Source organism: Prunus persica, chromosome G7, assembly GCF_000346465.2.
Source record: "Prunus persica cultivar Lovell chromosome G7, Prunus_persica_NCBIv2, whole genome shotgun sequence".
Classification (NCBI taxonomy): Eukaryota; Viridiplantae; Streptophyta; class Magnoliopsida; order Rosales; family Rosaceae; genus Prunus; species Prunus persica.
In genome coordinates this window covers 21657921-21681790 of record NC_034015.1, presented here as the reverse complement: position 1 = coordinate 21681790, position 23870 = coordinate 21657921, and the positions used below count along the sequence as shown (strand labels likewise).

At 37.8% G+C, this 23870-nt stretch overlaps 6 protein-coding genes across 7 annotated transcripts; 2 read left to right on the top strand and 4 right to left on the bottom strand.

Annotated features, from left to right (window-relative positions):
* LOC18769767 (NADP-dependent glyceraldehyde-3-phosphate dehydrogenase) lies at positions 771 to 5429 on the bottom strand. Its single transcript, XM_007203809.2, has 9 exons — positions 4936 to 5429; positions 4619 to 4812; positions 4398 to 4526; positions 2822 to 2941; positions 2389 to 2525; positions 2140 to 2295; positions 1616 to 1994; positions 1350 to 1466; positions 771 to 1210 (listed from the first exon to the last, which is right to left on the bottom strand). The coding sequence occupies exons 1-9, from the start codon at positions 5078 to 5080 to the stop codon at positions 1097 to 1099; spliced, it is 1491 nt and encodes a 496-aa protein (XP_007203871.1). The 5' UTR covers positions 5081 to 5429; the 3' UTR covers positions 771 to 1096.
* LOC18771413 (40S ribosomal protein S12) lies at positions 7680 to 10420 on the bottom strand. Its single transcript, XM_007202667.2, has 5 exons — positions 10301 to 10420; positions 9668 to 9702; positions 8753 to 9056; positions 8263 to 8328; positions 7680 to 7961 (listed from the first exon to the last, which is right to left on the bottom strand). The coding sequence occupies exons 2-5, from the start codon at positions 9673 to 9675 to the stop codon at positions 7902 to 7904; spliced, it is 438 nt and encodes a 145-aa protein (XP_007202729.1). The 5' UTR covers positions 9676 to 9702; positions 10301 to 10420; the 3' UTR covers positions 7680 to 7901.
* On the top strand, positions 12786 to 15227 carry LOC18769454 (protein RTF2 homolog). Its single transcript, XM_007204338.2, has 2 exons — positions 12786 to 14145; positions 14614 to 15227. The coding sequence occupies exon 1, from the start codon at positions 12994 to 12996 to the stop codon at positions 14137 to 14139; it is 1146 nt and encodes a 381-aa protein (XP_007204400.1). The 5' UTR covers positions 12786 to 12993; the 3' UTR covers positions 14140 to 14145; positions 14614 to 15227.
* LOC18769737 (probable CCR4-associated factor 1 homolog 7) lies at positions 15443 to 17410 on the top strand. Its single transcript, XM_007202324.2, has 2 exons — positions 15443 to 16035; positions 16147 to 17410. The coding sequence occupies exon 2, from the start codon at positions 16151 to 16153 to the stop codon at positions 17036 to 17038; it is 888 nt and encodes a 295-aa protein (XP_007202386.1). The 5' UTR covers positions 15443 to 16035; positions 16147 to 16150; the 3' UTR covers positions 17039 to 17410.
* Positions 17939 to 19885, bottom strand: LOC18771907 (mediator of RNA polymerase II transcription subunit 22a). 2 transcript variants are annotated; one of them, XM_007202632.2, is made up of 4 exons: positions 19710 to 19885; positions 18968 to 19171; positions 18787 to 18852; positions 17939 to 18330 (listed from the first exon to the last, which is right to left on the bottom strand). In XM_007202632.2, the coding sequence occupies exons 2-4, from the start codon at positions 19139 to 19141 to the stop codon at positions 18091 to 18093; spliced, it is 480 nt and encodes a 159-aa protein (XP_007202694.1). In that variant the 5' UTR covers positions 19142 to 19171; positions 19710 to 19885; the 3' UTR covers positions 17939 to 18090. The 2 variants fall into 2 exon arrangements, with proteins under 2 accessions (XP_007202694.1, XP_020424361.1); XM_020568772.1 differs by lacking the exon at positions 19710 to 19885 and adding an exon at positions 19282 to 19703 and having other exon boundaries at positions 17961 to 18330.
* LOC18771690 (trafficking protein particle complex subunit 5) lies at positions 20483 to 23815 on the bottom strand. Its single transcript, XM_007204845.2, has 8 exons — positions 23548 to 23815; positions 23071 to 23159; positions 22564 to 22627; positions 21684 to 21761; positions 21482 to 21558; positions 21290 to 21356; positions 21098 to 21205; positions 20483 to 20861 (listed from the first exon to the last, which is right to left on the bottom strand). Exons 1-8 carry the CDS (start codon positions 23617 to 23619, stop codon positions 20832 to 20834), a joined length of 585 nt encoding a protein of 194 aa, XP_007204907.1. The 5' UTR covers positions 23620 to 23815; the 3' UTR covers positions 20483 to 20831.

Here is a 23870-nt window from a genome sequence, read left to right as displayed (position 1 = left end):
TTGATCTGGTAGATAATTAGGAATTCGATTTGGCATCTCAAATTTCAAATGCAATCTTCCTTATTCTTCACTTTTTTTCTTCTTCCTTTTTTTTTAATTTATATTTTTTGTTTTGGAGAGTGGGTGGGGGGAGACTGACTGTGCATGGTTTATTATGATGCAGTGCAAGTGCAGGCAGCATTGGTTGGATTGAAGCCTGTCTGTTTCCAGGTTGCATACATGCCTATCTGTTTCTAATTAACCCAGGAAGAAGGTGAGAAAGAGGCTTCAGATCAGTTTTCAACTCATGCATTCATTCATGGCAACCTCTCTGACCTCTTTAATATATTTATATATTCAAGTCAACTTGAGAAACTTGTTCTTAAAATATTTGAAGTCTTTAGATGTCTCATGTCTAATTAAACAACAAGAACATGAATGAGCATATTCCACCCCTAGGATGGGGGGATGGGGGGAAGGGAGGGGGGAAGCATGCATTTCATCTTTTGGTTAATCAGCTACCAAAAAGTCTATACCTAATCTAAGCATGCATTTCATTAACCAATCACAATGGGCCTAAGTGCTTTTCCATCCAGATTTACTTACCAGATAGCATTTCAAATTAGTTAGTTTTGTATCAGTGAAAATGACAGAGATAAGTTTATGAATTAGGATATAATTGTGTAGCTAATCAAATGCTTAACACAGCTACGCACGAGCATTGACTTGTCATCAAGGGCAAGGCTTAAGGCAGGCCCAAGGCACCACGCAAGAATCAAAACACCATTTTTATAGCTAAGATAAGATATGTAATGATGCTTAATTATCAAACTAAAAAGTAGTACAAGTACCTCAGATCTTATTAACAAAGCTTCCAAATTCATGGGCTAATAACATAAGCTAATTGGTACACAAGAGAAGCCTAAGTTCTTGCAAGTACTAAATAAACATCTGGTAACAAATGATGCAGATGCAGCCCCATTATTCTCCTTTCTCAACTCCATTTGCTGAACAAGTCACATTTCTTATAGTCTGCAGCCTAAAATTCCACTCACAACATTTTACTAATCTGCTCCCATATTTAGTAGCTGTTGCAACTATCGATTCTTTATGAACACTAACCCATGCTGTAAGAAGGTGTTGGCAAGTTGATCACAGTCGTCTTGATCTTGGTCATCATGTTGATGCTGTTGGTGATTCCTTGTGACCCAATGCCACTGTCCTTTATACCCTGTCAATACATATCATTCATAAGTATTCACCAAGATGGTGGTCTTTTCTTGGAAGGAAATGGCGGTCTTTTCTTGGAAGGAAATGGTGGCCGTCAAATAAAGTAAACTAATTAATTTTCTGGAATTTTAAAGATTCACCTGAAACGGAAAATGATCCGGTCCACGAGCAGGTGCAGAGTTTATTTGAACCGTTCCCGTCTCCATTGCATCACCAATCAAAATGGCCTTGTTGATGTCCTTTGTGAACACACAGCCCTGTATTTTACCCATGTCATGTGTGAGTCAATATTTTATTGGGGAGAGAGAGGTTAACTGTATACTTCAACTATGGCAGAGGAAAACATCATTGTCGGTACGCATAAGACATCACGGTATGCAAGTGGAGAGACCCAAAAAAATGTTACCTGGAGTCCAAAATTGCTGGCATTGCAATGGTGGATTCCTTCTTCTACAGAAGTAATCCTAATAACTGGCAAAACTGGACCAAATGGCTCTTCCCATGCAATTCTCATATCAGGCCTGACGTTATCTAACAACAAAGGCCAGATAAGGTTGCCATCTCTCTTGTACTCCTGGCAAAATGTTGCTCCTTTCTGTTTTGCATCCACAACTAACCCTTCGATAAAATTCGCTGATGATTCTGAAACAACTGGAGTGATATCAGAGTTCTCCTCTGGTGGTCCAACAGTTAGTTTTGCCACCCTTTTGTTCACTTTCTCGACAAGGGCATCAGCAACGGATTCCATCACCAAGACAACCTTAACAGCAGTACACCTTTGACCACTGTTACAAATGTGAGTACCAAGCGTGTCAGAAAGATATCTCATTAGTTGAGTACTAAAGATTGCGGCGGAAAGAATTAGACTATGTAATTGCTACTCTGGTGGTGCCTTATACAAGCATAAGATACATAATTAATTTCCTTCACCTGTAAGAAAAGCCTCCCTTTATAATGTTTGCTGCCACCAAATCTAGGTCGGCATCTTCAAGCACAATGCAGGCATCTTTACCCCCCAACTCCATCTGAAGAGGGATCATGCCTGCCTTTTTTGAAATTGCAATACCAGTATCACCACCAGTGAAGCTGAGAAACCGGGATTCATCAGTAAGTAACGATATATCAAGACGAAGGAAAGGGAGTCTATTGCAGCATCAAAAGAAAATAATCTGGGATTACCTTATACAACTCACTCCAGGATGCATGGTAAGGAAGTCGCCGATCTCAGATCCTTTCCCAGTGACACAACTAATAAGGCCTTTGGGAAAACCAGCCAAGTGAAAGCAATGAACCATATGAAGGCAAGAAACAGCACCCTAGAAGAAAGTTAGGGGTATGATTCAGTCTTTCAGATCATGAAACAATATTTTCGTCGAGTGTTTTAGACACAGTTTTTTAATGCTGTTCTCTTCTTAAAAATACATTTTTGCAGGAATTTACATAGTTCGAAAATAAAGGCCAGCTTCCACCTTTCTGGTTTTTCATCATACTACTAGTGAGAAGTTATGTGTGTGATCAAGAAGGATTGGCGAATTACTCAGTCTCAAACACAATGTCCTACGATCAAGTAAAAACTGCTGGACCAAAGTGTAATTCCATAGACTGGCAATACCTGAGTTGGAGGCTTCAGCACAAGGGAGTTTCCAGCAATGAGTGCAGGAGCAATTTTTGAGACAGCAAGGTTGACAGGATAGTTAAATGGTGGAATGGCTAAAACCACACCAAGTGGAATCTGCAATCAAAATACAGTTGCATTCAATAAAACTTATCATAAATAAGGATAATGATGAGACCTTTCAAAATTGTATCAATTTGAATAAAGAGTAGACGGTTAAGGTAGACGTGCGTTGTGATAATTAGCAGCAGTGGCGGATCCAGGATTTGAAATCCAACTGGGCGAAACTTACATTAAAAACTCGAGGTTATGAGTGAATCTCATTAATAAACATAAAAATATACACCTAGTAGGAGGACATAATGAGCCTTACTCTCAAATGCATCTCTATACATAAATAAAAGTAGTCAAAAAAAAAAACTATTCTTTTTCTTAAAAAAAAATTTCCAACAAATTCTTTATTCTTGGGGTTCGAATTGTGATCTGACTTAACAAAAGATAACCTATTTAATCCAACATCCCAACAAAAAAATCAAATAAATTCTCATAATAACATCAATGCCTTTAATCAAACATTAACATACCAATAACAAATCAAAACATCTCAAAAATACAAATATCAAATCAAACATCTCAACAAAATTCCAAAAATCAAAGACCTAATTAATTTCAACAAAGTCAGCAAATTATAATTCATTCTTTAAGTAAACTCTAGAATAGATTAGAACACATAACTTCTAACCTATTTAGAATATATTAAATTCAATGTTGTCATAGACAAAATCTTAAAATTTTGGGGTAGGAAATTAAAGAGAAGATAATTAAAGAGGAGAAATTTTAGGTTATGCATACATATGGCTTACTTTTTGGGGTGGGCATTGGTTTGTATGTTTCACGTGGGTTTAGGGTGGGCATTGGTTTGTATGTTTCACATGGGTGGGCATTGGTTTCTATGTTTCACTTGGGTTGGCCTATTCTATATGAGTATTTTTTATTTTTGAAAATTTTAGGGTAGGCAGCAGCCTATCTTGCCCTAGGTGTTGGACCGCCCCTGATTAGCAGGGTGAGAGTGGATAAAGATAGCAATTACAGTTAGTAGAATTTATGACAACGTGACGAAAGAAATTGAGAAAAAGTAGCTGCAACTGCTGAGAATTAAAGCAAATAATAGAAGTATGGTGGTTGGCGAAGGAAACAAAAGGGAGAAAAATCGCTTAGATGGTTTCAGAAGACAGTGTGTGTTAGTTTCTCACCTCTTCAATCTGTCACAAGCATCGGACGAAATCTGACACAAAGGATAGCAGCTCCTTTTCAAAAGATAAGAATTAGTTTAATGAGTTCTGAGCTCAGGCCTACTGAGAATTATTTATCACCGACAGTTGGAAGTTACAGACACCAACAATTTCTGGTGGAAATTTGTTTTAGGCTGACATAATCTTTCCTTTTTTCCATAGGCTTAATGCTTACATCATCAAATCAAGCTTTTCATGCATATTTCCGGGAGAAACTCATGAATTCAACAGTAAAAGGAGAAATTAACAAGAATAAGCAGTTGAATTGAAAGTAAAGATACCTTGGAAGTGAGGCAGTACTTTGTTCTGTCATTTCCAGGAAAACTATCAGACACCAAGAACTTCCCTTCTCCCAGAATCCTAACCCCTTCTTCAGCACAGTAAGACACCAAATCCCCAGACCTCACAACCTTCATAAAACCCAAGATTCCCATATCAATTTCATGGAAAATCAAACAGAAACGCATTTAGTTTGTGTGCAAAAACAGAACAAGTTATACACCTCTGTAACTGCATCTTTAGCAGGTTTAGCAATTTCTTTAACAAGGGATTCTGCAATTGGAGTTTTGTACTCTTTCAGGATAGAAGCAGCTTTATGAAGAAGCTCAGCTCGCTTCCAGAGTGGAGTCTTTGCCCACGACTTCTGTGCAATTTTCGCAGTTTCCATAACCTTGTTGACCTCTTCTTGTGTACAAGCTGTGACAACCAAACAAAGGGTAGTTGTAATTTTGTAAAACGAAACAGAGAAAACAGAGCAACCATGCAAAATTAAAAACCACGACATGAAAATGATGATTAATAAAAATGACAGATGATCACCTTGAACCTTGTAGTGAACCTTTCTTGTAGTTGGGTTGATGATGGGAACGAGTTTCCCAGAAGATGATTTCTTCCACTCTCCATCAGCGTAGTACTTGTAAGCCTCTCCATCCAATATCTCTGAAAACAATCCAGTACCAGCCATGGCTGACAAAGATTAGAGCTCAAACAACAAAGAACCCAACACAAGAATTGCTCAACTTGAGCGTATGACAGCCTCTTTTTGGACTGTGCAAGGCAGCAAAAGAGAGGCGTATGTAGAGCAGTGGAGGATGAGGGAGTGAGGGAGTGTGTGGGTGATAAGTAGTTTGGTTTTTGGGTTGTGGTTTGGTGGGATTTGTAAGGGTGTTTATATAAGGGGAAGGTGAGCCACGCCTTGTCCAGTTAAATGGGACAGAGGAGGAAGTCGGTTAGGTGGTTCAAAGGTTGACAAGTAAGCTTTTACTTCGTGCACATCTTCCTTTGTGGCAACTCTCTGTTTTTTTAATATCAGACGGTTAAAAAAAAACTCAAAATTTTAGTTAGCCGCGTGCTGTCCGCGCATATATACAAACTAAAAAAAAAATTGAGACTTTAGAACACTTATAAGCTACACAATCATTTTTCCCTTTAAGAATTTTCACCAAAATGGCTAAACTTTTAGGTTGCCTACCATTTAAACCGATATACGTCCAAAGTTTTAGTACAGCTTTTGGGGAGCTCCTATAAAAGTTTCACAGCCACCATCCTCCATGTTAACAACAGTGTTAAATAAGGAGGAGATTTTGAGTTTGATTTTCACTGATGAAGCAAAGTGTGTTTGAATTTGTAATTTTAAGAAAATGAAAGACAAGCAAGAGCTGTTGCATCTACTTCGAAATGCACGCATGCATGAAGTTGTTTGTTTGCAACTTGTGAAAAATTATCTATGATGCAGATGAGTAGGAGCTTGACGGCTACCTGAGTTGGCTTTGCATGAGCTAATTCGAAGGACACTGTGGTTGGCCATATATGAAGTAGGTACACCACGGTTGCCACCTACCTATATTAGTTAAAATTATGAAAGGGAAAAATAAAATTAAACATTAAGAAATTGATTAGATCGCTTCATATAACAAAACAAAAGAAAAATCAAAATGTATATATATATATATATATTCTCTCATCCGAATGTTCGAACGCGGATGCCATTGTAAACAGAGAGAAAAGCAGGGATGGGTAGTAGAAAATACATGACGTCCGCGTATGAATGTCCGCATAAGAGAATTTTTATATATATGTGCATGCATGAAGCTTGCACTCTTTCAGATTTCTAAATATAACCAACCATATATTCACTGAATAATCCATGATTATAGCCATAATGACGAAGGAGGGCCAAATAAAGCAAAGCCAGAGAGAGAGAGAAGTAGAAGAGAATGAGAGTGTAAAGAGTAAAACCTGCTGCTGATTAAGACTGAAATGAAGTAAGCCTTTTGATTCTAAAGCATGAAAACTGCAGAAAAGCTGGGACATTCTATTATTCTTGAATGCTCCAAACTTAAAACATGTCTTGAAACCGAAAAATAAAAAGTAAAATAAAAAAATGAAAAAAATGAAAGGCTGTCTTTGGCTTAAGATTAGGTGTAGTAAGCTAACTGCAACCTAAATGATCGGAGTTAGTAGATATATGTATAACTTGGTAAACTACAACTTGTTGGATGGGACGTGTTTTACGGAGAGCTTAAATTGGCCTCAACTGAACCACCAACTCCCTGGTTTCTGGAGGATCGATATTCACAATTAATGTTTTGTTTTTTCCTCCTCCTCTCACTCTTCATTCATACAGAATGAGAGAGAGAGCGCATGCAGCTTCACATTGCACTGGCATTTGACAATAACGTTGTGTGCATATTTTCAACGTGTTCGGCAATCGGAATCATCTGTCCAACGTAGTTTCCTTTTGCAGACTCGATGGAATTGAAGAGTTGCATGAGAATTTGTTTATAATTAAACAAATATATTGTAGCAAAAAAATATCTGTTGAAAAGAGCACAAAAGAACGAGAATCCGGAGCCAAAAACTGTGGTTTTAGGCTTGTATTGTAGAAGCCTCCAAACTTTATTTTGATCACTTTATCCTTTCTTTATGGGCATCTTATCCCTACTATTTGCTTGGGTTTGGAGTTCCTTATAGTTTTTCACATGCAATGCAAGAATGGGAGAAGAAGGAGACTCCAGAAACGAATGGGTTTGTCAGTAAGAGGACGGCCGAAACCTTTTTTTGAGTTAAAACCCCAAGTGGACCCTCCAGCTTTCAGTTTTAGGCCGCTTATGGGTCGTGGCAACTTGCAAAAGCCAGTCTTTTTCTTCTTCATTGGATAAAGGGTCGTTGAAAGCTATAATGTGGTTCACAGGTATTCCTGGTGCAGGTTCAACCAGAGGCTTGAGGACACATTGCACCGCCCTTTATGGACCACTACTGCATAGCCTGGTAGATTTCACTTAAATTGTCCCAAAGATAATTAGAAAAAATAAAAATAAAAACAGGATGATGCCAACTGTTTTTATCACCAAGCCTGCGGCTGAGAATGATGAGTTTCCACATCATGGTCTGGTCTCTGTTCAGAGATTAAAGGGCTGCTGCTAAAGATTTTTAACCATATAGTGTCTGAACCTCAAATTTCTTGAAAAGCATGTCATACAATCATAGCGTGATCCTCGTCATTTGAAATGCCCCATTTGCATGGTTAACGAGAAACCCAAAAGAAAAAACATGCAAATCACTAATGAAACCACACCAAAAATTACTTCATTTCAATTCAAGGATAGGTTAAGACAAACAAATCATCATGTTCCGAAAATCAGCGACCACAGTTACTCAATTCCACTTCTATAAGTTTGGACATGCCACTGATGATATCATAACCAATATTAAAAAAGGCTTAGACTACCTAAAGAACATCACCCCCAAATCAAAATGGGGCTGACTCTCCAATATCTTCTAGTTTAATGGGACTTCACGTACTCCTGAACAACATGAAGGCCTTCTGTATCTTCCCCATAATCCTGCAAAACAATAGACAATATGATTAGGAAACAAAAACCATACGAAGAATAATCCAATTTAGCATGTGATAAAAGCATGTATGGTGGATAAATACAAACCTTCCCTAAGCCAAATTGACAGAATAATAAAGTTATTAAGAAACTCATCGAAACAAAAGTAAATGGATAGAAACACAAAATCATTGATCTAATTTAGTGAATCACTAAAATTTTGATGGATTCATTTGTCTGACCCATATTTGTCAGCAACATAGGTTCAAGAGACAACAACAGAAAAGCACACAAATAAATGTTTACATACCTTCACAACAACGCAAGAGCAACCAACAACCTTTCTAGCCTTTCCCTCTGAATCAATCTTACAAAGCTGTGAGAAGAATGTTTAAAATTAACATAAGTTGAAAAAAGAACATGAGCATTATCAGAAAGAAAAAGAATTAATGTGCCCAAAGGGAAATCGATACAGGGAAACAGAGTTTGAAGATGACCAACTACCCAGTCCCCCCCACCCACGACAGATCTGATCAGATGATAAGCAAATCGACAGACATTTTTTATTTATTGGTAAATAAATACCCTCTAAATGGAATTGTTACTAAGTGAAGATAATTGCATATGCATAAAAACAAGTGGATTAATTATGGAGCTATGGAGAAGGAGGGCAAAAGGAGCAATAGAGAGAGAGAGGAAAACACCCGAACAAGCTAAATAATTAACATCAGCAAATAAGTACTTTTAGGCAAGAACTAAAACTAACAAAACTGCTTTATGTCAATTGATTTTTCACTTACACCAGACCATTCTCCAAGAGTTTTAGCACTAGGAATTGATATCAATTTAACATTATGGTCAGCACATAGCGCCTTGACCAGCTTGACATAATCGGCCTGATCACAGTCCTCAGCTAACACACAGAGCTGTGCAGCGTGCTTCTCGATGACCTTTGCACCTTCGTGGAGTCCACGTGTGAGCCCACCATGAGCCAACGACTTTCTCAGCACAAGTTGCAATGCTGTCAAAAGGTCCATGGGCTCACCTAGAGCTGGAACAGCAGCAGCAGCAGCAGGCTCAGCAGCAACAACAACTTCTTCTTCTCTGTACAAGCAATAAATTGACTTGACATAGACATACACATGCAAACCAAATAAATCCTAAGGAAATCACAACAGAAAAAAAAAAGAAAAAAAAAAAGAATACTGAAGCACTATCCAGTAAGTGAAATATTAAGGGACCAAAGAAGATATCATAAAAGACAACTTGCAAGGGCTTCTTAATTTTCCTTCTATAGGACATACAGCATAAAATGCAGAACAAGTGCACAGATCCTAGTATCAAAAAACACACATTCTAAAACATAATTAACTAAAGTAAGCCTTCACTCACTCATCCATTACATACTCCCACAGTCCAAAACAAAAGGTCCCTAGAGGCACACAACTATAATTCAGCGGTTTGCCACACATTCTGCAAATCTGGATCCAAACCACACAGGTCTAGACCAATAAGATGTACCCTCATTTTGATATGTATCAAATTTTTGAAAGGCAGTTTACCAGTAAAAAAGATAAATTTTGGCTACTTCTCAGGCCAAGTAATCAGGATCGCACTTTGATCTCTAAAAATACTCGCACCCTCCTTTAAAATAAATATTCCATATGGACAGTGAAAATGAGTATGGAGAATTGGAAAAAGAAATATCTACATACCCTGACATTGTGCTTGTTTGTTGAAATTAGAGGCCCTGGTTACAAGAAAATAACAAAACAGATGTCAGCCATATAAAAAATTTCGGCAAAAGATAAAATTACCAGACTTGCAAGCTCCAACACTGAAACCTAAACAAGTCTTATAGCAATAAAAACCTACAAAAATATAACACTAGTAGTTCTGACTTGTTAAGGAATAACTAGAGAATCTTAAAGAATTAGATAGAGCCTTTGAGCATGGTTAGTTTACTAAAGTGAACTTTACACGCCGATGATGCACAATAATACCAAGTCAAATTTGGTGCCCACGTCAAAAACAGACAACAAAAGATATTAACAGTTATACAAACACACAGAAGATGTTAACTCTACTGCAAAAATCCTCGGACATGAAATGTTACTTGGAATTTCCAGAAGCAATTTTGTAGCTTTCAAGAAAAATCACAGAATGCAAAATGCCTTCAAGCCAGTTTCAGATTTTAGACAATTATTAATGCCCCATTCATCTTTTCTTCTTTTTCATTTTTCAATTAAAATTATCAGCGGCCACACAGAACTTCTAAACCGAAACGTAGTTGTAGAAGTTAAATAAGAGGAAAATGTAATCAGATGCACAGAGAGATAAGTGCTGACCTTGATGATGGTGGAGGTTGTGGTGAGGTACAGATCTAAGAGCCGCACTGCTATTTGCTGCAAGAGAAGCGAATGAGGCCGACGGGGTCGTTCTTATAACTCACACGAGAACATAGATGAACCCTAAAAACCCTACTTTCAAATGACTATACTACCCTTTTCCCCCTTTTTCCTTTTGAGTATATATTTCTTTTTGTTTTTCCAGGATTTTTCTTTTTTCTTTTGGTTGGAGTTTGTTTTCAGTCTTAAAATATAATTATGTAATATTACAAGTTGGCTAAAATATAACATCCCACATCAACCAACGGAGAGGGGGTGATGTGCATTATATGTACATGCCCGTCTCCATCTAGCACGAGGCCTTTTGGGAGCTCACTGGCTTCTGAGTCATGGGAACTCCGAAATTAAGCGAGTTGGGGACTAGAGCAATTCCAGGATGGGTGACCCACTGAGAAGTTGCTCGTGAGTTCCCAGAAACAAAATCTTGCGAGCAGAGAGGGGGCCCCAAAGCGGACAAGATCGTGCTACGGCGGAGCCGATCCCGGAATGTGACATAAAAATAAACATAATCCAAAAAAATACTAATATAACCTATCATGTATTAGTTGAATTGACCTAGGTTGTTGGCGTGCTCCTAGGGATGGCAACGGGTCGGGTAAGGGCCGGGTATGACAATACCATCCCCATTCCCGCCCCCGTCCTCGAACCCATCCCCTTTTATTAGGTTTCGGGGAATCCCTGTCCCTATTCCCGTCGGGAGACTATCCCCCATACCCGCCCCGAATCCCCTATTTTTTTGCATAAAAAAATATTCATCATACATTTTAACATTAAGTTTCATATTAAATTATCATTCAACACATCCAAATTAACTATAAAAATCAACTCAACTATTCAAAATCACATCAATATGAAATTCCATAGAAAATTAGGAAGAATTAGGAGAGGGAAGTTAACTTATGGTTAAATATAAATATTATAATTATTTATTTATTTATTTATTTATTTAAATATAAACATATATATTTTCGGGTCGGGTTCGGGGATGGGAACGTCAATACCATCCTCTCCCCATACCTGTCGGGGATCCTCGTACCCGATACCCATTTAGCCCTTAATCTTCCCCCATTAGGGTCAGGGACCCGTCCCTAAGAGGATTTTTGTCATCCTTACATGCTCCCAATTTAAAACCCTCATGATACTTATACTTTGGAAAAAAACTTACATGAAACAGGGATAGCACTATTTTGCTATCCTCAACTAATAACACAATGACATGTGAAAAAAATATCCTACATGTCATTCCATTATTAGTCGAAGATAGCAAAAAAAGTGTTATCCCCGTTGCATGATAGTTTTTCTCCATACTTTGGGACTAATAAACTGGAAAAACAGCTTTCTCCCTCCCTCTTCTTAACTTTTGAAGGAAAAAAAACTAATATAATAACAAGTTTATTGATAAATCATGGTTAAAAAAATAGAATTATAGTGTATAACTTTATAGCATGTTTACTAATTTGTAATCAAGGTGATGATGAATTGAATTGTGGAGTCGTCAAAATTTGGATTCCCATTTAAGATGTTTACTCAACTATATGGAATCAGGGTAGGAATAGTATTGATTCTGATTCCTTGTAAGTTATTTACTAAATTATCATTCATCTACAATCCAAATAGGCTAGTTCTTCATGAATTAGAATACCACATCCCACTCAAGAGCCAAATTCCTCCAAAATCAACAATTGAGTACCTAATTTTGTGTAAGCCCACTTACATTTTATTTCATTTATATGAAGTAACATAACATTAATCCATAATCAAAATACAACTTCTTATTTTGATTTTGATTACGAATTAGTAACATATTATATAGTTTCAATTAAAAAAATGTAAGTTAAACAAAATTATTAACATGAGAAATAAATTAGAGCTAAATTAAGCTGAAAGTTTTTTTTTTTTTTTTTTCTAAAAAAGAAAAAAAAACTATTTTGAAATAAAAATTATTAACATAGTTTGCTAAGATAATTGGTTGCTAACCATCCTTTATTTTGTGGTTGAAATATGAAATACATTAAAAGTTATACCCTCTTAACATCTTAGCATACAAGTCAAAATAATTTTGACAAGGACATTAAGGCTAAACCAAATACATTTTTTTATTTGAGTACAAGTGATAGTCTAAATTAGAGGGGAAGAGGAATTTTCACACACACACAAAATTATGATGCCATGGGGATTCAAACCTGAGACTTCTAATATGCAAGTCAAGATCCTTTCCCACTAGGCTAAATTCCGTTGGCTAAACCAAATACATGAATTGTTATAATTGTATCCTTTTTTCGAAATTCTATTTTTTTTTTAAATTCTTATATGAAGGTTTTTGAAATTCTTTTCGGATAAAAGTATTTTGGAGGTTTTGTAATCTTTTTAGCAAATAAATATAAATACAAAAAATAAGCAAAGACGCATAATCGTTTTTCTTCTTCTTTTAAATAGCATCACCCTTTTTCTAATCAAAAGAAAAACAAAGAAGACAATAGCGTCACCGACCCAAGCTTCAACCAAAAGTATAAATCCCCAAATTCCCAAATCCATTGTAATCCTAGTTCCAATTTCCGCAATTTCCCTCCCAAGCTTCAACCTTGAAACCCTGAAACCCTGATTTCATAGTCCGTAGAAAAACCAGAAACACGATGCATCCCAAACTTCACAATTTCCAAATCTTCCTCCAATCTCCAGACCTCCAAATTCCGACCCAAACCATAACCCTAGCCCCAACTCAGACCCCAACTCTCCGTCACCTCAAGCTCTCTATTTTCTCCCATACCCTGCCATCGCTTTACTTCACCCTCAATGGTAAACCCCTGAACGACTCCACTCCACTTCTCGATTCCCAAATTACCCCTCTTTCTACCCTCGTTTTACGTATTAGAGCTTGCGGAGGTGGCGGCGATGGCGGGGCCACGGGGGCCGAGTCCCGCGACTGTTACCTCAAGATGTATGCTGAGAAGAAGCCCGATAAGGTTGATCCAAATGAGCAGAGGCTGTCGAAGTGGCTCAATTGCTCGCTCTCCAACGAGCCCTTGAAGGAACCGTGCGTGGTGGATTTTCTTGGGAATGTGTTTAACAAGGAGCCTCTTGTGGAGGCCTTGTTGGGCAAGAAGGTGCCCAAGGCCTTTGGGCACATAAAGGGCTTGAAGGACATGATCACTGTTCATTTTTCCCCAATTCCTGGAACTGAATCCAATCGCCGATCGAGTGCCGCGGGGCCGCGGTTTCAATGCCCTATTTCTGGAGTGGAGTTTAACGGTAAGTGTAAGTTTTTGGCATTGAAAACTTGTGGACATGTACTCAGTGCAAAGGCTTTAAAGGAGGTAAAATCCTCCACTTGCCTTGTTTGTCATGCTGGATTTTCTGAGGCGGATAAGATTGTGATTAACGGAAACGAAGAGGAAGTTGCGGCGTTGAGAGATAGAATGGAGGCCGAGAAGGCGAAAGGGAGAGTGAAAAAGATGAAGAAGACGAAAAATGGGGATGCTACTCTGAATGGAGAAGAGGGTATGGGTTTTGAGGCCTCGCGGTTGAGCGGTACCAAGCATGGCATTGATGTTAAGGCTGTGGAGAAGGCATCAGCAAATGTCGAGGTACATGGGAAGGTTGTGAATGGTGGGGATAATGTGAAGGGTGTGAGTAATGGTGCGGCAAAGAGGTTCAAGGCTGTGGATATAGCCCCGCCTAATGCTACTAAGGAAGTGTATGCGTCTATCTTCACGTCGTCAAGGAAGTCGGAGTTCAAGGAAACATATTCTTGTAGATCTCTCCCACTCGGTAGAAACTAGTTGATGGTAAGGTCGAAGAGAATGCAATACTGTCTCATATTTTTAATGTGAATTTTCAGTTTTTATTGATTCCTATTTTGTTGTAATTTGAAGTTGATCTTTAATAGGAAACTTTGGCTTGTTATAAACTCTCATTGGCTGTCTTGCTGCTTGGTAGCAAGCATAATTCCTTGATGTACAATATCAGTTGTGAAGATAGGGTTTTTGATGTTGATGCTTCAACCAAACAAGTTTTACTTGCAACATTAACACTAATAAAATAAGAGGGTGCATACTTTCATATTTTTACATTTTTGAAACCCTTTTTTTGTGCATGTTTTTCATATTGGCGGTCGTTCTTCACTTATGCTTTGTGTAGTATTTAACGATTTGACGTTTGTAATATCATAGTGACAGTTGCCTGAGTTGTATAGTTTTATTTACCGAAATTTGAAGTCGTGGTAGATTTGTGAACAAAACGTTTAAAACTTGCAGAGTACCTGAGCTGTTCCAGACCACTTTGCACCTTTGGTTCCACACCACAAAGTGATGTTTGTGAGCTGTGGGTTGTTGAGAACCTCCATATCATGTTCCCTTGATTGTTTTTGATTGAGCTGTTGGGCTGTTGAAACTTGGGAGGAGCCTGGAATTGAGTTCCCTATAGTCTCAGCTGCAAAACTTATTGTGGGCTGTTCGTTGCTCTGAGGGAAGGCTTGCTAATAGCTATAAAATATAGTGATCGGTGAGAATAAAGCTGACTTTGAATGTGTGTGGGTGAGTGGTGCAGCATTCCTGATTAGGTTTTTGAGAACATGTCAGTATCTACCTGCTGGTTTAGTTTGCACAGTATTTAAAGGTGTTTCTCAATCAAGGATACACAAAGTTTGTCAATTCTTAAAAAAGTGATGTGTTGCTTAGAGATTGTTCATGTTGTATGTCACTGTAAAAGTATAATATGCAGTGAAGATGATTGAAGATGATTGGTGCAGGTTTGTTTGGATGTGGGTTATCTTCTCTTGTGCTTCTCAAGTAGGTTTTATGTTCTGTGAGAAATGAAAATAGATGGACAGGGGGAAAGAAAATCCAAATGCTTTTAATTGAGATTTGAACTACCTTTCATCTGTTGCTACCAATAAAAGGTTTCTTCGTTAAAACACTTATACTAAACAGATATTCTACCCAACTGAATTTACTGGACCGTATAAAAGTTTTCTTCTTCAACATTGAGAAGTGGAAACTTGAATAATAGCCAGTTGGTACATAAACATGAAAACTTGAATGCCATGATTTTTGTAAAGTAATAACATATATCTTAACTAAACATTGAAAGTTTGATAAGACGAATGCTTACTCAATGATGAACTCCCAAAACCAAATTGAAGTTCAATGGAAACTGAAGTCTCAGCATCTTCAACCACCACTGCAATGCTGGTTTACATGTCCAATTTTAACAAATAACAGAAGCATAGTTATTTGTTGGAAAATATAAAAGACAAAAGATAAAAAGAAAAATAATTAAAAGGTAAACAAAATGAAAAAAAGGAGGACAAAATGGGTAAAGAAAATACTAGGTTTTGTATACATAAGCACCAACTCATAAGTAACGCACCAGTTCGTTCTCCCTGACCTCACTTAGCTATTCCTCGCTGTTACAATGTATAAGCAAGGAAGGCTTACAGCGCTTTATCACAAAACGACGTAAAACAAAGTCTTTATTTTTAGACTCTCATCCCTCTTCTATAAAAACCCTTCTCTCTTTTCCAACAAAACCCTCGTTTTCACACCCAAAACCCCCAAATTTTCCCGAGAAACGCATTGATTTCTCGGAGAAAATCCTCATCTTGTTCCAACCCATTATACCTCGGCGCATCATTTATCAAACCGAAAACGAGAATTTCATAGTCCTTGATTATTGAGGTAAGTATCGTACCTTTGATTTCTGCTTTTCTTTTCTAGGTTTCGATATGTGGATTTTGCTCAGTATGAATTTTGAGATATGGGTTTTGGTTTTCTTGGTTTCGTTTGCAGATTTATGGTTTTTGCTCTTCTTGGTCTTGTTATTTGCATAAATTTGTGTTGCTCCTGCGAAAATAAAATGTCTTTGTTGACGAAAAGCGATTCAATTCACATTAGGGAAGTTTGGAACGATAATCTTGAGAAGGAGTTCGAATTGATTCGTAAGATTGTAGACGATTACCCTTATATAGCTATGGATACAGAGTTTCCAGGTATCGTTTTGCGGCCCATAGGCACTTTCAAGAACAGTTTTGATTATAATTATCAAACCCTTAAGGCCAATGTGGACCTCTTGAAGTTAATTCAGTTGGGTCTCACATTTACTGATGAGAACGGGAACCTTCCCACCTGTGAAACTGACAAGCACTGTGTGTGGCAATTCAATTTCCGCGACTTCAACCCTAATGAGGATGTGTATGCCAATGACTCCATAGAGTTATTGTCACAGAGCGGTATGGATTTCAAGAAGAACAACGAGAAGGGTGTTGATGCTGTTAGGTTCAGCCAGCTACTGATGACATCCGGTGTTGTGCTGAATGAAAACGTGGTTTGGGTGACATTCCACAGTGGCTATGATTTCGGGTACTTGCTCAAGCTTCTTAAAGGCGAAACCCTTCCGGACACACAGATGGGGTTCTTTGATATGATCAAGGTGTATTTTCCTACAATTTATGATATCAAGCATCTCATGAGGTTCTGCAACAGCCTTCATGGTGGGTTGAACAAGCTGGCGGAGCTGCTAGATGTGGAGAGAATTGGTATTTGCCACCAAGCTGGTTCTGATAGTTTGCTGACTAGTTGTACGTTCATGAAACTGAAAGAGACTTTCTTTAGTGGGAATCCTGACAAATATGCTGGTGTTTTATATGGTCTTGGTGTTGAGAATGGATATAATTCTCATTGAAAAAAGAAAAGACTGGAAATATTAATAAATAAAAAAATGATTTGGTAGACTACATGCGTGTGCCTGTTGCGATTTCATCATATTCTGTTATATATTCTCCTTCTATTTCTTCTTCTAGATGTTGAATAGCAGCCATTGCTAGAATGAGCTATGATTGAAGTTCCGTGGTCTTTCTTAGGGTTTGCACATTCTGCTGCTGCTGAGCAGCAGCATAGTGTTAATTGAAAACTGACAGTTTTCCTCAATGTTTATCTTCCAATTTCACTCGTTCTTTGTTTTTTGGAGATTACTGGACCCAAAAAGGAAAGTGAATTGTACTGTTAGTGCTCATGAGATGAGACCTTGTTCTTTCCTAAATTGCTTCCCCTTTTCTTTCAAGTTTTTAAGAATAAAATGGAGCCCTGCTGTACTTTGTTGTGTGTTATAAAACTTGCAAAGCTTGAAATGGAAAAGATAATAATGTCAGTTTAGTGTCTTTTCTTCTGCAATTCACATCATGGATCTCTTGCAAGAGTTTCCTCGCCCACCGGCACACAGGGATTGTTTCTGGCTTTTTAAGCGTCCTTCATCAGAATAGGAGGAGTTAGCAGGCCTTTGGCAGTAGTAATTATGTGAGACATCTCATTCTCTTAAAACTGCCTTTTACTATTTGGCTGGCTGCCTTATTCGCTTCCATTCCATCAAGTCCTCAAGGTATTTTGTGTTTATAATAAATCATACTGAAAGTTTATGGTCCTTGAAGCATTAGTGATGCTATTCTGCCAATGGTTTATGACTAATACGTTTGCTTGTTGACTTGGATTTGCATTTCGTTGGCACATGGTTTCTGTTAAGAGTTATCAACTGGCATGTCGTCATTGCTTTAAATATCACATTCCTCTGAGATTTGAGGCTTGAAAAGACAACCAAAAATGAATTCTATTCAGGGTGAATAAAAAATATTTGATGAATGAAAATCTGTTTGCATCGTACAAGTACATTGTTTCTGCCTGTGTATACATGATTCAAGAAACAATCACCAAACTAATGTCTAGTTTAAATTACTGTCAAGCTCATGGCTGCAAGTTTTCACTAGTCCTCAGTGCAGATGAATAGTAATGGGATTCAAGCTCCTTGAGGCTAGCAGCCGCCTCCTCTCCGATTCTAGCCAACATCTGGTCGGTCTTCTCAGCCTGCTGGTTGAACTCCACTATTCTTTGCTCTACATGGTCATTAAGGGAGGCAAATCCCGAAAAGATTGCCGTCTGCTTGAGTTCTGACACCAACTTGAGCAGAGAATCAGCTGCCTGAACCTGTGATCATAGATGAAAAGCGAACGACCAAACAACTCAGTAACCAACTAGGAAACATATAAAGCAAGCTTGCAGTAAACTTAAAGTGGAGCTCATTTGATAAGGCCAGACAAGAGTAAACTGAATAGCAAACAGTCACCACAAACATGATCCTAACTCATCAATTAACAAGAGCAGAGTAGCCACTCCTTTTGTGAATCTCTAAGCAAATTGATTGATGAAACACAGATTACGAAATTGGGGCATCTTTCACATCGCATACATAGACCTCCTCTGTTTATTTAACAAAACATTTCTGATTTCTGAGTTGTAAGTTTATGAAGCAAATTAATAAGATCAAACTCAAAGTGATAAAGTTTAACAATTATACTTGCTTGAATTGAATAGGGTTTAGGATCTAAAACAAAATGAAATAAAAATAAATCAGAAAGCAGGAAGGAAAGGAAAAGGCTTGACCATTCTAGCTGCACGCATCTCCATCATGAAAGCTTCTTGAGAGTTTCTAACAGGAGGATCGTTCACCTACAAGCATTAATAAGGTTGGTTGGCATTCCCCATTGTCAGAAATTTTGGTTCAATTTAGAGAGAGAGAGAGAGAGAGAGAGAGAGAGAGAGAGAGAGAGAGAGTGTATGTGACCCTGGAGACGTTGACGAGGGAGCTGAAATTGTCGACGATGTTGGCGATGTCCGTCTCCACTCTCTGCAGCAATGCCTTCTGCTTCTGAGCTGCTGCTGCCGCCGCAGCCGCAGTGGGCCCACTTCCCCCACCGCCCAATCCGCCACCTGACGCTGCACCTCCCCCCTTATTCATTCTTCTTCTCTCTTTCTCTCGTCCCTTACACTACATATAAATTATTAAGTTTTTTTTTAAAAAAAAAAACCCATATATTCTCAAAATTCATAGAGAGCAAAACCCACACATTCAATTCAGTCGAAGAAATCATATCATACCAGAAGCAGAAGTGAAAGGTGCGAGAATGAATGGCTCGTCTTGGGTTTGACAAGTAAAAACTGATGGGTCGATGGGTCGACCGTCGACGTCCAAGATGGGGAGAGTTTCTCAGGAAAGTTTGATTAATTTGCTGTCAAAATTTTGGGGTTTTGTTTTGTTGGTAAAAGAGAGATGGGTTTTCATGTCGTTTTGGAATAAAAGCCTTCTTTTCTTTGCTTAAATCAGGACTGGAATTCATAAGGTGTGGATGAATGAGTTTTACTTTTTTAATTTTCTGGATGGGTATGAATTTGTTTAATTTTCTGATGGATTTCTTTACTGTGTTTGCATCTACATCTGATTTGAGTTTTTTTTGGTGTTTTTTTAATCCAAACAAAAACAAGGTAAGCTAAACAGAAAAAGAATGTTATAACGAAGGTTTACTAACCTATAACCGTGGAGGAAGGAGTAGAGCGGAGGAACAGAGTCAGAAGTCTGGTAGAGCGGTGGCAGAAGTCCGGCGAAGCACTGCGATGGGGAGGAGAGGAAGGAGGGAGAGAAAGAATTGAGGGAGGCAGAGAGACGTGTGAAAAAATGGTCTCTAATTCAGTGGGGTTTAGTTTTTTTTATAAAAAAATTTAACTAAAGAAAAATATATAAAATATTATCTCCTTAAAAAAAAAACTAATATAATTTTAATGAAGTGATTGTCCACATCAGCTGTCATGTAAGATGGTATTAAAATATGGTAGATTTATGTGGTAAACATAGCATTACCCTTATGGATATGGATATATTATTAGGTTGTGAGATTGGTTGTTTCTTCTTTTTCATCAAGTTTCTTTCTTGACCAAAAATAATGGTGTCCTAAAAAATATATATAATTCAAAAGCCAGCGGGTAACTTATTAGTTGGTTGAGTCATCCACTTCCACCTAAGTGGGCAGAAGTTCGAAACATTCAAGCACCCAATAAATATTTGCATAAACCCCTTTCACGATCGCTTATACTCAAAACAAATATAACTCAAAAAGTTTTCAACCTAGTGCCTAAGCCCCCTTGTGAGCAAATTGATACACTAGTGTAGTAGTTTGAAGTAATTTGAGTCTTAGTTATGTTGTATGTGTGAGTTTAGTATATTATAACCCCTCTCAATAGGGAAAGTTCTATAAAAAAAAACCATATGATAAACCCAAAAATTAAAAAAGTTTTCAACGAGACGTGGTTTGTTAACCATTTTGAGGATAAAAAGAGGCTTCTTTCAAGACAAGGCCAACAGTCATTCGAGTTCCTATAAACAACAGAATTCGCAGAAAATAAACTGTTTTTCTTTTCCTTTCCCTGTTTAGATGAACCACACTTACAATAGTAGCTACTTTCAAATCAGCATCGAGCCATAGCTTACAAAGTGAATTAACCAATGTGGGAATTTGAATTGCCACAAGTCTGATTGATAAGTTTAGAGGTGGAAATTTCATTAGCTTGACAATGCAGCTGTAAGCTTCAACCTTCTTCATTGTACTATGGAGAGGCACTGGGTAAAATATAATGGGATAGTCTTGCCATGAGCGTCAACCTAACCTTGCTTCTCTTCGTAGTACCTTGCAGAGGGAAAACAAACAGACAAGATTATAATACAAAGACTAAAATGAAACACGAAATCTAGCATAGTGGACTTTCAAATACACAGGCAGGTGAACCATGGATGTGTATAATTTGCAAGTGTACTCACTCCCATTAACTGAAAATTCATTCTTTGCCGTTTACAAGAATAACATGGTAAATAAACACCCATCTGCCTGTGTATGAAAGATTAATGTAAATAATAATCAGTCACCTCTTCAGCAAATTTTATCAAAATGGTTGTTCGAGGCCGTTGCTGACCCTCCACTGGTACAAAATGAGCTGTTACTACAGCTGGAAAACCAGCACCGTCCAAAACACCCTTCATAGGAGAAGGCAATGCCAATCAGACCTTATAAGCACCATATAAATCAACTAACAAGCAAGAAAGTACCATGGAACTTACCCTTACAATTCCAGCAACAAATGCTCCACAATTAAAGGTTCCCATGTCTTTTGGAATCGAAATAAATCTACAACCCAAAAATTGTGTATTAGCTGGATAACCAAACCCTAAGCAACAGATAACCAAAACCTATGGATCCAGCTAATTGTAACAGCAAGAGGTATAAACTATCATTACTGCAGAAACAGTTACCGGTTCACAAGGAGCTCCTTCTCACTAATCATGTACTCATCTTCATGTTCAGTGCCTTTCTCAAGGGAATCGGCTACCTAATTTTCAGGCACCGGGAAGCAGTTAACATAGTTCCCAAGGATAAGTACATAGTGTTGTATTTCAGCCATTAAGCTCCCCTAAACATGGAAAAGATAAAAGAAGGCAAAGCAAAAGCACTAACCTTTCCAAATAACACCTTCCACACAGTGCTATGCACAAAAGACAGGATACCCAATAACCTTGTCTCCCTTCTGTTTCCCTGTGGCAGAAAAGAACCATCAATATAGCATTTGAGTCAAACTCAATAAAAAGATTATTTCCAAATCCACAAACACATATAGTTTGTTATGAATTTGGACCATTAAAGTTCTAGGTTCCAAAACATCAGGATAACAGTGTCATACTACAATTCCAAGAAGATGAGCACACCGCATTAATCCTTAAGTACAATTTCTTCTTCCACCTAGAAATTAGTTTATAACCACAACTGAAAGCATTTGCTACGTTAAGTAAATTGGGTTTCTAACTATGAACTAGCAGTATATTCAAAGAATCCAATTGTGTCATTATGTATCCAAAGTGTACAGAGACTAAAACAACATATCCAGTAATCGTTAGCTCCAAACACTCAATAAGTGGGAACTTGCCAACTTAAACGAAGAGATGGATGCCTCACATGTTCATGCATCCAGGCTGAAACAACATAGACAAATGGAGAAGATACCTATTCTTGGTACTGAGTATTGATTGTGAAATAACCAGCATGATATTCACTGAGAAACTTATAGATAGAGAATATCCCATAAACCAGAAACACTGATATCTGCCTCTTATTTCTCACTTACTGGGGATGGCAATTGGGTACCTATTTATTTTGGCTATAACCCTGTGGAGGTGATGGTGGTGGTGGTGGTGGTGAAAACCTTATTAGAGTTATAGCCAGAATAGATGGGTACCCAATTGCCATCCCTACTTACTCCCAAAATGAAGTAAGGGTCTCTTGATATTGTGATTATAAAAACTTAAATCTAGGGATATTTCTGTTCAATAACAATTCCTACCTTATCCCTATGGCAAAGAAGCTCCAGAACTCGAGCCCCAACAGCATATCCTGCATCCTCCAGCCTGCTCAATTTACATAAAGCATTATTGAACTATGGTTCCAAACATATATTAGAATTTCAAGAGAAGTCGATGAAGAGCTAAAAGGAAAGAAATTGTCTTTGCTAATTGTTTCTATCACACCAAATCTCAAGATCTTCTTTTTCATACTGTTTCACTTCCATTTTCCAATTCCATCTCTGGCCCCTTTTTTTTAGGTTGCAGAAGAAACTGGCAATACTAGTAAACCAAACGATTCTGAGCAATAATCTTTTCATTACTCAATTACCAGCCAAGAGTTGCATAACCAGCTAACCTAATCAAACTCAGAAGTTCATTTCAGATGAAAGTGTAAGCCCACAGCTTAGAACATGTCGTAGAACCATTTATAACTTAAGGAACCTAACAGAAGCCTTATAATAACCAAATTCGAATGTACATGTACTTATGATAGTAATTTGAATCACCTTCGTTCTAACTCGGCAATGTTGTCAACCTGTGTCTGGTTGTACTGCACAAGCTCCGAAAACAAGAATGCAAACGCACTCAAACTGACCTGGAACAAAAATCAAAAGCAAAAATGGGCAACCAAGTAAATATTTAACCCGGATCAAATTGCCCAAATCACAATCTATCCTAAAATTCGATAAAGGAAAAGACCCAGGTGCTCAGAACTCGGATAAAGGTCAGTTGAGTATAAATTTGCAGCATAACAGTTCGAAATGAATGAAATTTAAACATTTAATTAAGGATTATAACTTTTCTTTCCTAAATCCCAGTACCAACATACAGAGATCCCACAAAATGCAGCCATTTAGTGAGGATTAAGGTAATCTGATCAAGCATGTCATAGCGATGCAATAAGGATGTGAAACCCAGTTTGGTTCCAGATAAAATGCATGAAATAATGAAAACTGAATAAACTAGAGATAGAGAGAGAGGACCTCTTGTTTGCCCTTGCTGAGGGGTTTGTCGAGGACATTAGAGTACTGCTTGATCTTCCCAACCCCAATCATTCTTATCCACCTCTTCCTTTTTCTTCTTCTATTTCAAGAATTTCGAAGAATACAGAGATGGTGGTGGTGATGCAGATCCGATTTCGGAAGCACAACTTTTACACACTGCAACTCACTTCTGTATTCAGTATTTTCACTCGACTCGCTCCTCTTTGTGCCGGTCTGGACCGGCAGTTTTTTTAAAATTTTAATTTTTTAGGGAGATTCACTGTTATACCAAATATAGAAGTCCAAATTATATAAAAATCTTA